The sequence below is a fragment of the Taurulus bubalis genome (assembly GCF_910589615.1).
Source record: "Taurulus bubalis genome assembly, chromosome: 5".
Classification (NCBI taxonomy): Eukaryota; Metazoa; Chordata; class Actinopteri; order Perciformes; family Cottidae; genus Taurulus; species Taurulus bubalis.
In genome coordinates this window covers 23,198,860-23,213,089 of record NC_136593.1, presented here as the reverse complement: position 1 = coordinate 23,213,089, position 14,230 = coordinate 23,198,860, and the positions used below count along the sequence as shown (strand labels likewise).

The 14,230-nt window shown below is 45.9% G+C and overlaps 2 protein-coding genes across 2 annotated transcripts; both read right to left on the bottom strand.

Moving 5' to 3' along the window:
• Window positions 1–28: 28 nt before the first annotated feature.
• On the bottom strand, window positions 29–5,691 carry LOC306737091 (GTPase IMAP family member 7-like; the record flags this gene model as incomplete). Its single annotated transcript, XM_079218794.1, has 3 exons — window positions 29–90; window positions 4,448–5,425; window positions 5,658–5,691. The coding sequence occupies 3 exons, from the start codon at window positions 5,689–5,691 to the stop codon at window positions 29–31; spliced, it is 1,074 nt and encodes a 357-aa protein (XP_079074920.1).
• Window positions 5,692–5,869: 178 nt separating this feature from the next.
• Window positions 5,870–10,449, bottom strand: LOC306737090 (protein mono-ADP-ribosyltransferase PARP14-like; the record flags this gene model as incomplete). Its single annotated transcript, XM_079218793.1, is given in 6 exon segments — window positions 5,870–5,964; window positions 6,630–6,699; window positions 7,310–7,534; window positions 8,343–9,908; window positions 9,912–10,326; window positions 10,442–10,449. Coding segments are annotated over 6 exon segments (2,379 nt in total).
• Window positions 10,450–14,230: the final 3,781 nt, after the last annotated feature.

Sequence of the window (14,230 nt, the reverse complement as noted above, 5' to 3'; positions counted from 1 at the left end):
AGTCGTTGCTGTAAAGGGGTTATAGTTCTCACGCCTCGGCCCAGTAGATCCAGAGTTCCCACATGTTCTGGAAAACCTGGATACACTTGTCTAATTTCACAAAAACACATGAGAAATTAGAGAGGGAAAAAAGTAGAATCTCCTAGAAGATCTTCTGGGTCTTCGGAAATTATTTCCACATTCTCGTGTTGTCCTTTTAGCCTCGAATGAACGACTGGAGCAAAACGATGAAAGGGAGCCCACAACACCAGCTAAATACTGGCTCACGGTAGTTTTTTTTATTGCGAGAATTATCTCTTTATGTTGTAATAAACTGATAAGAGTCGGAGGCAGTAAGTTATCCGAGCTCACTCGACTCGGGTCACTCGACTTGAGTCAGTTTGTCATGATTTCTTCAGCATCTAAGTCTTTTAAATCAGACTTCAGAGAGTGTCTCTCATAACAGCGACTACAGATGTCCCGTCCTGGTACTGTGACCTGACTAATGATTGAGATCAGAGCATTTTCAGTGTGTCTCTGTTTTAAAATCTACTTTCTAATTGTATTGAGATTTAAGTTCTTACCAATAAACAAAGAATTTGGTCGGAAATCCAACATCCTTATATAAATATTGTCATCTTGATATCAACTGCAGGGAATATTGAGTCTATCATTCCATGTAAACAAATAAAAACCTTCCCAAATAAACCTTGGGTGAGATCAAAGCTCCTAATTATAGGGAGAAAACTGCTTTTTCTCAGCGGCGACAAAGGAAAGGGTTGAAGGACAGATGTCCAATAATAACACAAGAGGCCTTTGGGACGGCATGAAATCTATTACTGGTTATTGCACCAGTAATCCCAGCTTGGTGCTGGGATCAATGTAATGAGTTCTTTGCAAGGTTTGATGAATTTGATTGCTCTGCATCTCCTGAGAGCATCCTCTCTTCTCTTACACGGAGTAGTCCTGAGCCCTGAAGCCAGCCATTCTAATACATGTTGAGGAGGTTTGACCGTTTAAGCGCCTTCAGGTTAAGGGTGCGTGTCCATCCACGCACCCTGAAGGTCTGTGCTCACCAGCTGTGCTCAGTCCTTCATTCTATCTTTTCCGTCTCCGTCTTCCTCAACAATTGCAGTAATGTAAAAAAACATCTTGTTTAGTTTCAATCCCAAAGACAAACAGTGTGAGGAAACATAGTCTTACTAACCTGAGCCCTGACGTCGCACATAGTGACATGTTTTGAGAGGGTTGTCCTGGGTCACCTGAGTAGACGGGTCTCAGTCTTACAAGACCCCTTGCAGTGTGCATATAGGGAGGGTGGAGGGGTATGATGCTACTTGATATACTTTTAATCCAAACCAACCACAATACAACTATTGCTTGGGTCTTGGATTACCTTTTGTCTTGATCAAAAACACTATCTTAACTCAAACTGGAGCACCACAGGGAACGGTTTTATCCCCCTTTTTATTCTCGGGTTTATACAGCTGATTATAGGTAGTGATGGTGAGATGAAGCTTCCTGAAGCATTGAAGCTTTCCATCCAATTGGTTCGCTCATGGGCCGAAGCTTCATGGAGCTTCATTTGCTCTACTGCGCCACCAAGTGGACAATACATGTAAAACAGGCAGAGTGATCATAACGACACCTTGGCTTTGTTGTGTGAAGCTTTAAATTGAATAAATTATGTTTGTGACGCCAATACATGAATTATTAATTTATTAATATTGTGTCTATCTTTATGATATAATGGCGGGATCAAAATCAAAACTCAAAACCAATTGGGAGAGGGTTGTGATGTAACTGTTGGTCAGTGGTTAGAATATCTGACTTTAAGTCAGAGGATCGGTGTTTCGAGCCTCGGCTCCGCTAGTCCATGTTGATGTGTCAAATTTTGTTAAAGTAAGAATAAGACCTTTTCCACAGTGCTGGGCTTTTTGAGACTATTTCGCCTGCTTTATAAAATGCCCTTTCACAGGCACAGATGAAGCTGGGTACAGAGAGGAAGGGGGGAAATCCATTGAGTTTCGCTGCCCCTTATATTTCAAATCGCACGACTTACCCGAGGCAATGATCTGGCCTATAAATGGTGGTTCAATCTTTTGTCAGCTGGGGTTTTTAAATTAAATGTTGGAAGCAAGAAGCATGAGGTCTCCCCAGTGATAATTGTGGGTCAGCAGATAGAAAATTGTGCAATCATATACATATATTTGGGTCTATCTGGGACAATAAGTTAAACTGGAAAAAGAATGATGCTGTATTTAAAAAGGCTCAGTCAAGACTTTTCTTCTTGAGGAAGCTTAGATCCTTTGATATCAGCAGAAAGATTCGTCATGTCTACCAGGGGATCTTAGCTAGTGTCCTCTTCTATGCTGTGCTCTGCTGGGGAGGAGGGGGGCATCAGTGCGGATGATAAAGACAGGATCAATAAGATGATCAGAAATGCTGGCTCAGTGATTGGCTTCACCCAGGACTCACAAAAATGGACTCACAAAAATGTAAATGTTTCTTAAATTGACTGTTACGTCACTGTCTCTTAGCTTTTAGTTTCTTATAACTTGTCTTGTTCTTTGTTTTCTGTCTGTAACTGTGTGCTTTTGATGCTGATGTCTACCTTGGCCAGATCTCCCTCAAAAAAGAGATTTTTCATCTCAATGGGACTTTCCTGGTTAAATAAAGGTTTAAAAAAAATAAAGAAAAGAAAACTAGAGCAGTGGTTCTCAACTGGTCTGACCCACCATCATCCCTGAATGACAAGTCGCAAAGAAAATGTTCAACTTCTCAAATGTATTTAATGAAAAGATGTTGCAGTTTGAACCTGAGATAGTACAGAATATCACAGTATGCCAGCACACAACAACTAGTTAGAAATATTTACTTTTACAGTAGATTATAAACCAAAAAAAATCCATTTTAAGGACACAAGGTAATACAACATACATAATTTCAGTAACTTCAGCCTTTTTTAACAGACTCAGTGCTTTCATGCACAAACATGAAATATAAAAGTCCAACTACTGAGAAATAGTTTAAAAAAGACTCAAATGATGTAACTTTAGCTGAGTATACTCACTCACTGAGTCTATGACAACCAACCAGTGGTGGGCCGTCAGGGCCAGCTAAGCCCTCTCTGCTGGCCTAATCAGAATCACAAAGTTATAGCTATTTTATAATTGAATTGTTTTTCACAAATACACTACATGTATTCTAATTATGTTTCCCTATTAGCTTATTTTCTCATTGCACAGCTCCTGTCTTCGTCTGTTCCTCAGCCTGCAGCGCTGCTTGCAGCTTGTTAAGGAGAGCTCTCATCCAATTAGATTTGACCTCTGTGTCTCTGTGGAAGAAGAGCAGATTCAAGTACATAGGGACGTTATCCTTGATTGTCACAGACTTCAACAAATCAGATCTTTAGTTTGACATGCTAGTCTGCTAGCTTGCTGGACGTGTGATTGGTCACAGGGCCAGGGTGACTTTAGTCAACAGAAAGCTACCTAGCTGCTAACAGAACTCAGTAGGAGCAAGAAGAACAAAGAGAGGAGAATGGACTTTGTCTTTAAGTGAACAGCATATGGTGAGTGAACTGCTTTTTTGTGTTACTGTTTTGTTTTTAAATCTGCAGTCGTATTTAATCATAAACAAGCCACGGCGCTGTTGCTGCTGCACGCGTCAGGCGTCGAGCCGGGGCTGGTCCCGCTACCCGGGAGCTAGCTGCTGCAGCTAACGTTGACAACACTTTTTATTTTTGTGCTGAATTTTCAGTGTTGTTTACTTGAGCTCAAATCGTGCAGCTATAGTCCGCCGGAGAGGTTAACAGCTAGCACCGTGGAGGCGGGGGGCAGGGATCCCTCGTCGTCAGCCTGTTTTCCATTGCGCCTCCTCGGGTGAGAGTGGTGGCAAATTTTACAGTAGTTAATATCGTTCCTTCTGGCTAGTTCTCTTGAGTGTGCTGTTTTGCAATTTTTTTGCGCGAGTAGATTACATGCGAAGTCAAAGCACAGACGCGTATGGATGCAAGTAACGCGCATTTCTGGAAGGAATGACGTGAATGGATGGCGCGACGCGAAAAAATTTGCCTCATTCACGGATAATATTATGAACCCAGACACGAGGGGGATTGATGTTCCGATGTTTGTGGGACTTCCACAACATGTACAAAGCAGAAATAGTGGTTATTTATTCCATGGTGGATGGTGGGAAATTGGCTTTGCTTTTGGTGTGAACTCAGCATGAAGGAGTGTAAATAGACGGCACTCCGCTGCTTAAAGGAACCCTTTCAAAAAGCACAGGATCTTTTTTTGCGCAGGCAAAGACCCACTGAAAACGGGTCCCACCACTTGAGAATCACTGCTCTAGATGAATGCAATGGAATTAATGAAACTTTAAAGCAGCGTTCGCTTTGTTTCTGATAGCTTTTGCTGCCATCTCTACTGCCTCCCTTGATGTTTCTGCTTTGTTGCCTTGTTACCAATGACACCACCTATTACTCCTCCTGCTGAAGCAAAGGCTGCGGCGCTCACTCCCAACACCACTCCACTGACTGCCAGTCCTGCTACTTGTCCTCCTGCTGCTGCTGCCACTGCAGCACCTCCTAGTTTCCGCAACCCTTCAACGCTTTGCAGAGCCTTGACAACTACTATAACCATCGCTGCCAAGCCAAGGAAAGCTCCCAACACTGCTCCTGTTGCTGTGCCTGCCAGTTGGATCAAGAGCCTCTTAGACACTCTGGTCTTTGCCTGTTTTCTGATCTCTTTTCGTGGCATGTTTCCTGACATATTTTGTTTTATGTCCTCTTCCTCTCTCCGTATTTCTTCCTCCACTACTTGAAAAACCTCGTTTGTGTAGTGGCCTCCATTGTTTTCCATCACCATCTTGTCTATTGTGTTGAGTAGCTCCGCCAACTGGACCTGGTTGCTGCTGTATTCTTCCTGCTGGTTGTTCTTCCAGTGCTTATTATCAACGACGTAGCAGCGGCCGCCGCACCTCTTCACCAGATCCCTCAGATCCTTATTCTTACTGCAAAACTTCTCAATGGTCTGTCCTTCCTCGAGCTGGTCTCCATGTGTGAAGACGATCACAGCGTATTTCAAAAGATCTTCAGAGAAACATTGGCATATTTCGCTGATGACCGCCTGCTCCTGCTTGGTGAATGTCTCCACTTTCAGCACGATGAGAAAAGCATAAGGCCCAAGAGCGCACTCTGTGATGCAGTTCACTATCTCAGACTTCAGCTCCTCCTCAGGCCTGTTAGTATCAAAGACACCAGGAGTGTCGATCAGGGTGATGCTTCTTCCGTTAACAGATTTGGTTTCAGCTTGACATTCAGTTGTTACAGAGTTGGGAGAATGATCTGTTTTGAACAATTGCTCTCCAAATATGGTGTTTGCTAGGTTGCTTTTCCCAGATCCAGTTTTCCCCAGCAGGACGATCCTCCTTGGAGTCGACACTAGAAAAGAGAGTAATGAGTCTGTTTAGTAAATGTGTCTCTTGCTTTTAAAGGAAGCCGCTTTTTTGGATTCTCCATTCACTGTGGAGGCATGCGAGAAAACTCAAGTTTTCTTTAGGAATTCAAGGGTGACACTGTTGTAATATTGTCTTATTCACCCATGCAACAAATGAAGCTCTAGCGTAAGTTCAGACAGGAAGAGAATCCCCTCACACCAGGCGTGGCCTCTCACTCATACTGTCCCTCACCAGCAGCACGCACGTCATACCGGACGTCCCTGTCAGAAGTGTCAGAAGCGTCAGACTCTACCAGCTGTGCAGAGTCACGCCCTCCTCACTATCCTATCAGCTTGCTGCCATCTCCTTTAAATGTTCTCTTTCTCTGCTTCTAGCGTCCTGCTGCTGTCACATGCGACCCGCCACCTCCCAAGCACCATCCACCTTCTCAGATCCAGCACCCCATCTGCATCGCCAGCAACTCCAGCAGAACCTCCAGCCACCACCACCAGTGTCTGGACTCCCCGGGGGATCTACAGATTGCTGCCGCTCAGGGCAAACACAATCTGTGCAACCATGGACACATCATCTGGCATAATAAACATTAACTACTAATCACTCACTGTCTCGCCTGATCGTGGCTGACTGGAACCGGTCCTGCCTGCTGCCATGGTCCTGCTGATGGAACCAGCCTGGAACCAGCTCTGCCAGCTGCCTTGGCCCTGCTGATGCCCCTCCTCTCTACCTCCTTCTGCTTAATGGATCGTGGCTATCTGGATCATGGACTATGCCTACTACTCATTATATGAATCATTTCTGTCACATTCATTGAATGTGCTGTAACTCCGTTACGTTATTCATTCTGGCCACATGACATCTATTGCTTCTGTCCATCCGGGGAGAGGGATCCTCCTCTGTTGCTCTCCCTCAGGTTTCTTCCCCTTTTTCCCTATGAAAGGGTTTTTACTGTCTTTATTGGGGGAGTTTTTCCTGATACCGATGTGAGGTCCCGGGACAGGGATGTCATGTGTACAGATTGTAAAGCCCTCCGAGGCAAACTTGTATTTGTGATGTTGGGCTATATAAAATAAACTGAATTGAATTGAAACATTTAAATACATATTGATGCTGACAAGATATACCTTACTGCAAATTAAAATACATCTGAATGTAAATAAGTGATGAATGCACTTAAAACCTATACCCACCTTGGTCTGGTTGGTGAACATCTTTTGTGAATCTTTTGATTTGGAAAGCTTCCTGGACACACCTGAAGGCCTGCAGAGACAAGGAAAGGGTTTAATACCAAGAATGTCCCGTAAAATGCGGATTATAAGCCGATACTTTTTTCCTTTTTTTCCCTCAGATTTGACCCGTGCAGTTTATATATTGGTGCGGCTGATTTGTGGATTTTTTCCGATTCTAAATTTAGCAGCAGTTGCAGAGACAAAGATCCTCTCAGCCGCAGCAGCAGCACCCTGAATCTGCACACTCCGGTACTCCGGTTCAAGTTGGTTGCGGTCCGCCATTCAAACTTTGTTTACAATTAGCAACTTGAGACGTTAGAAAGTTGGAGTTTAGAGATGGCGTCTGCGCCTGAATTGTTTAGCCATTTTCTAAGCTAATAAAAAGGTAATAAAAAGTAAAATAATTGCATTTATATGAAGATATTTGTTAATGGAGATTTATCATTTTGTATAAATGTGTCATTTGTAAAATAGCGTTATTTTTGACAAAAAATTAACTGCACTCAATATCATTAGCCATGGTATTTGAACCTCTTTTTTCACACAAAATAAATCTAAATGTTCTACCGCTTCAGTGCAGCTTGAGCACCTGAGTTTCATCGTGAGTAGACTGTGTTTATGGCAAAATGCATTTCCATTACCTCGCTGGACTCATCATCATTGGGTTGGATGACGACGCGGAGCAGGAACGGTGATCTGCCGGCTCGGTTCTGTTCAAACACATGCACTTCCTCCAGGAGAACCCTGGCAACCACGCTGTTAGGAAACCGCAGGGCAATCCCAGTACTGAGTACAGGCAGAGCAACTGATCTAAACCCTATGTGCTCACAGGAAGTGAGGATGTTGCTGATAGCCAGTTTCAGAACCTGGAAAATGTCAGAAATACACTATTTTTAAGGCTTGACAAAATAAATACTGCATTAAGGTGCAGAGAACAGAACATGCTCCACTATTGCACCTAAACTGCAGTTCGAACAGCATTTCATGTGAATTAACGTACAAATCCCCTCGACTTATTGCTCATGGTGTTTGCTTACTATAAATGAGCTGACACCCACAGGACAAAATAAAAATTCCCCCTTTAGGAGACTTAATTGCAACATAACGATGGCCGAAAAGCAAAACCTCTGAAAAATTCCCTTTTTTTTAGAATAAAAAAAAAAAAGTTTTTGTTTTACTGCAGAATGCTATTTGTTAAGGATACACAAAACATAATAATCATCATCATTTTGCAGATAGCAGGTTTTCGCACTTGGCCATCGATAAGCAAAGCCATTTACTATGCTATGGACTTATGCTGCGTTCACACCAAACGTGTCGCGAATATTCATATCTGAAAGGGGCCGTGGCTTATCTCTGTGGCTTATCTCCGTAAAAACAGTTACAGTTTCCGCCATCCACCATGGAAATAACCACTTGTTATACATACGTCGGAACATCAAACTCCGTCTGGGTTCATAATATTATCCGTAGTCCCACAACAGCGTCTGAATGACGACCGCCTCCATTCGGGCCTCGTTATTTGCGTCAGTCATGCCGCCCGGCGGAAATTCAAGTTATTCGTGTCTGTGCATTGATTTTGCATGTAATCTACTTGCGCGTCAAATTCGCAACTTTGCATTTGGTGTGAACGCAGCATTACCCTCCAATGAGTAAGTTTAATACATTTCTCACTTGCTGTGTCTGTATGGTTCCCTGAATGATCTCTACATGGACACCATCTTCAGGCGCTCCACCAGTGGCTCCTTCTTGGAACCCCAGATCTCTTGCTGCAGCGTTTCCGCTACTTCTCCCTCGGAGAAGCCGGTCACATGCTTCCTGCATGGCCCTCACCACCTCTCCTCTGTTATCAATCAGGATAACTCTGCTCAGACTTCGCCCTCCCTCACTGCCAAACTTCTTAACAGCAGTTACAATAGCGTGAGAGCACACAGCGACAGGAACACCAAACACACCTGAGCTGATACAGGGCATGGCTATCGACCTGAACTTCATTATCTCTGCAAAATCCAGAGCAGACTGGACAGTTTTTTCCAGTAAGATCCTCTCTGTGCCACCGGATTTTCCTCCTACAGGCCCAACAGCATGCAGCAGTTTCTTGCAGTTTAATTTCCCCCCTGTGGTCACTACCACATCACCAGTAGCAATCTTTCCAATCTGCTTTACTAGCTCTCTGCTCTCCTTCTGCACCTGAGAGCCGCCTGCTTTACTCAGTGCAGCAGCGACCCCACCACCGTGGTCCAGATCTTCGTTGGCAGCGTTCACCAGGGCATCAGCTTCCTGTTTGGTGATGTCACCCTGACACACCAGCACCTGGAACCCGTCACAAAGGCAATAGCTAGCAATTGTTGCGTTTACTTCACTCAAACTTAAGGACCCAAGATCACTTGCAACATTTAGGAATTCATCGTTCCCAGTGAGACTTTGGGAATATCTTACTGTCCCTAACTGGTCAGTGGTGACTCTATCCTCAAGACGGGAGTCCAGATATAGACGTAGCCTGTTTCTGACCTCAGCCACTTTGCCAGATGGACCTTCCAGCACCACCGTGGAACCAGAGGAAGATTTTTTGGGATGGAAGTTAACCCCTGAATAGTCAAAACCATGCCGCTGCAGCAATTCTGGCAACTCTTGTGCTAACGCTGTGAAAGGCAGATGGACTATGCTTTGAACAGTTGACTCGTCCAAAAACTGGATGACACCTTCCCTCAGCTCTTCAACCTCTTTGGTGTGGCCCAGTAGGCACATCGTGCTGCCTGGGCCAAACACAACCCGAGCTCTGTATTGGCCTTGGTTCATGTCATTTGTCTTGGACTTTAGCTCTTCACGAAGATCAGATGGCACAGAGGAGCAGTTAGGGACATCAATTTTGACTTCCTTGATCTTACCTTGCAGTGCTTTTACAGTTTCATCAAGATCATCAGAGGAAAGAGATAAGAAACGTACCTCTGTGTCTCGTAACTCTATTTCCACCTTGCCACCAACCCCTAAAAAGTCCCCTAGCACCCCTGGACTACCGTATGCTTTTCTCAAGAAGGCCATCAAATGGAGGCTCATGTCAGAAACTGTCCTTTCTAATACAGCATTCTCCTGCTCAGAGATAAAATCTTCCGCCTTGAGAATCTCCCCTGCAGAACCTTCCAAAACTAACTGACCTGCAGCTCCCTCCGCGACCTTCACTCCTGGAAAATCTTGTTGCAAACTGCGCTCCAAGTCTTTCCAGAGGAGGCGGAGCTTGGCTTAGCCCAGTCGATGGTTGCTTCTTTGCTTCTCGCTGTAACCTGATCGTCGTTTAACATACGAGTCCTCTACCGCCATCAACATGCCGTTCACTTGAGAACGTTCCCCAACCACAACGGCCATCCCAACCTCGTTGTACACATTCACCTCATCTGTGGTTTGACGAGAGCTGTAGGCCTGAAGTAAAGCTTTAACTTTGTGAGGGTCCACCTCATAGTGGCACATGTAGCCATCAAAGAGTTTGTCTACCTCGGCTTTCACATTTCTAACTGCAGCACCAGCCCCAGCTTGAGCCTCTGTGGCCTGCTGGGCAGAGCAGGCCACAGAGGTGAGTGCTTCCTCTAGTTCTTTCACAGCCTTTGGGCACTCCTTTAGATAATGTAGGCGGTGAGACTCAAGTCGTAGTTCATATTCTTCACTGCTTGGTAAAGGAGTTGAGGCAGGAATGCATTGTGGGCTCTGTGATCAAAGGAGACATCCAAAAAATGATAACAACATTTAACTGTGCACAATGTTTAAGATGCGGATCTCACGTGTGCATGCGGATACTATAAATGCTGTGCCAACCTGTAATGGAGCTGTAAGATCCTGGCTCGGAGAGGAGGACAGTTTTGAATCTTTTTTTTTTAGGTTCAAATCTTTTTTTCACTTTCAGATTGTTTTTTTTCAGGTTCAGACATTTGGCCCGGATGTGGCGCCGTGGGCGTGGTATCCACTAAAGGGGCGTGGTCTCATGAGTGACAGCATAACAAAGAAGGCTGAGGACCTGCCTCAACCATGTTGCCTTCAGGTAACGTGGGTACCGCGAGAGTTACGACTCACTATTTTCATACAGCATATTCACGGGATTGGCAGTAAACAAATTTGGCGGCAGTGACATAGTTATGTTTAGCAAGCTGTCGTAGCTGTCGTAGACCATGCGTGGCATGAATCGCAGTACAAGAGCAATAAACTATGCCGGGTTGTGCCGTTCAAAAACTACACTATAATATCGGACATTTCGCACACCACTGCAATGCCGTCTGGTGTGTGAGATGAACTGGTTTTGAATTAACTGGTTTATTATTTTTGTGTGAGGCTGATGTTCCGCTGAGCCTCTGTCACATTCTTATAAAGACTATGAACAGATCCGTTTGCTGAAAACTTCACTTCCCGTTCGTGAGGCTGTGGTTGAGACGCTGAGGACACTTAGCGAAGACAAGAGTGAAAGTGAAAGTTGGTGGTGGTTGCAAGTATTTCTGTTTTGAATCCAAATCCGCTCCTCCATGCCCTTCACTGGTTACTGTCGGCATCTGCTTCAAAACATGACACGCAATACGTGTGCCATGCTGCGAATAGATACAGTTACTGTATTGCATACCGAATTTACTCAGATATCAGACCTGTTAAACAGCTGATTGTAGTGCAGGTAGAAAATGCACGGCCCGCCACTGGTTCAGAAGACACGGTTTCAAACTGTTTTCTTTTGCATAGTGTGGTTTATGAACGGCACAACCTAGCATAGTTTATTGCTCTTATGGTCTACAACAGCTTGCTAAACATAACTGTGTCACTGGCGTCAATTTTGTTTACTGCCAATCCCGTGAATATGCTGTATGAAGGTAGTGAGTTAAAATTCTTGCAGTACCCACGCTTCCTGATGGCAATGTGGTTGAGGCCGGTCCTCAGCCTTCTTTGTTAAGCTGTCACTCATGAGACCACGCGCCTGTAGTTTGTCTTTATCCTATTCAACACATTTGACGACTTCTAAACCTCAGTCGTGGAAACATTGATTTTTAAGTTTCACTTTCTCCGGAAAAGTGGTTGCAAGTATTTCTGTTTTGAATCCAAATCCGCTCCTGCGCGCCCTTCACTGGTTACTGGTGGTCGCCCGCATCCGCTTCAAAACATTGGTATTGCGTGCCATGCTGCGAACAGATCGGGTCAAAGCCACATCCAGGACATCGTAAAACCGTACACCCCAGCTCGTTCACTTCTGCCAATCGGCTTGTAGCTCCGTCACTGCGAGCTAAACACTCAAAAGTCACGACTGTTTGCTGTCCTGGCTCCTCGATGGTGGAATGAGCTCCCCATTGGCATCAGGACAGCAGAACAGCTCTTCCTTTTCTCCCCATGAAAGGGTTTTCTCTAGTTTTTCCTGATCCGATGTGAGGTCCTGGGACAGGGATGTCGTATGTGTAAGGCACATTTTTATTTGTGATTTTGGGCTATACTTCTTTTTCTTTCTTTCTTGATTCTTGTTGTTCTGAGTTTGTACTCATGGTTGAATTCACTTATTGTAAGTTGATTTGGATAAAAGCGTTAGTTAAATGAAATGAAATGTAATGTAATGAGCCTTCTCCATAGCCGCCCCCTCCCTCTGGAACTCTCCCCAAACTCTTCAAATCACAAATCGCGCCTCCTTGTGAAGACACAGCGAGAAGAGTCATGAAGTAACTCCACGGGCTTTGATCTGGGAGGTGCATACTGTTAACCCTGAGAGGGAAGAGAAAACAACTGCATTGTGTATAAACAGTTGTGGTGCAACAAACCCCACTGCTGGAGCCATGCATATACTACTACTACTTCATATTTTAATTAATTAATATTATTATTATCATTATTGTGTGAGAATAGGCTATAATCAATTTTTTACATTCTTTTTCATTTTCATTTTTGACTGTATGAATAGCAGTAGGGTTGGTGGGTATTGAGTAGTAATAATAATCATAATTATTGTAATATCCATCCATCCATCCATCTATTATCAGCCGCTTATCCGGGGTCGGGTCGCGGTGGCAGCAGGTTCAGCAGGCCGACCCAGGCTTCCCTCTCACCCGCAACACTTTCCAGCTCATTCTGGGGGATCCCGAGGCATTCCAAGGCCAGCCGGGAGATATAATCCCTCCAGCGTGTCCTCGGTCTTCCCCGGGGTCTCCTACCAGTTGGACGTGCCTGGAAAACCTCTAATGGGAGGCGTCCAGGAGGCATCCTGACTAGATGCCCGAACCACCTCAGCTGACTCCTTTCGACACAAAGGAGCAGCGACTCGACTCCAAGCTCCCTCCTGATGTCCGAGCTCCTTACCCTATCTCTAAGGGTGAGCCCGGCCACCCTGCGGAGGAAGCTCATTTCGGCCGCTTGTATTCGAGATCTCGTTCTTTCGGTCACGACCCAGAGTTCGTGACCATAGGTGAGGGTTGGAACATAGACCGACCAGTAAATGGAGAGCTTCGCCTTCCGGCTCAGCTCCCTCTTCACCAGGACGGACCGGTACAGCGCCTGTTTTATTGCTGCAGCCGCACCGATCCGTCTGTCGATCTCCCGCTCCACCTTACCCTCACTCGTGAACAAGACCCCGAGATACTTGAACTCCTTCGCTTGGGGTAGGCAGTTTGTCCCCACCTGGAGGGAGCAATCCACCGGTTTCCGGCAGAGCACCATGGCCTCAGATTTGGAGGCGCTAACTCTCATCCCTGCCGCTTAACACTCGGCTGCAAAATGCCCCAGTGAATGCTGGAAGTCACGGTCCGAGGAGGCAAACAGGACCACATCATCCGCGAACAGCAGAGAGGCGATCCCGAGACTCCCGAACCGGATCCTCTCCGCCCCCTGGCTGCGCCTAGATATCCTGTCCATGAAGGTCACGAACAAGACCGGTGATAAAGGGCAGCCCTGGCGGAGGCCAACACCCACCGGGAACGTGTCTGACTTATTACCGAGGATACGAACACAGCTCCTACTGCAGGCGTACAAAGACCGGATAGCCCGTGCCAACGGGTCCGGCACCCCATATTCCCGCAGCACCCCCCACAAAAACCCCCGAGGGACCCGGTCGAAAGCCTTCTCCAAGTCCACAAAGCACATGTAGACTGGTTGGACAAACTCCCAGGACCCCTCCAGTAGTCTTGCGAGGGTAAAGAGCTGGTCCACTGTTCCACGACCGGGACGGAATCCGCACTGCTCGTCTTGAATCTGAGGTTCGACAAGCGGTCGGAGCCTCCTTTCCAGCACCCTGGCATAAGCTTTTCCCGGGAGGCTGAGCAGTGTGATGCCACGATAGTTTGAGCACACTCTCCGGTCCCCCTTCTTGAAGATGGGAACCACCACCCCGGTCTGCCAGTCCATGGGCACTGTTCCCGACCCCCATGCGACACTGAAAAGGCGTGTCAACCAAGACAGCCCAACAATGTCCAGCGCTTTCAGCATCTCAGGGCGGATCTCATCCACGCCTGGCGCCTTGCCACCAAGGAGCTTTTTGACTACCTTAGCGACCTCTGCCAGGGATATGGGAGAAACCACCCCAAAGACTTCCGGCGCTGCCCCCTCTCCGGGGGACATGT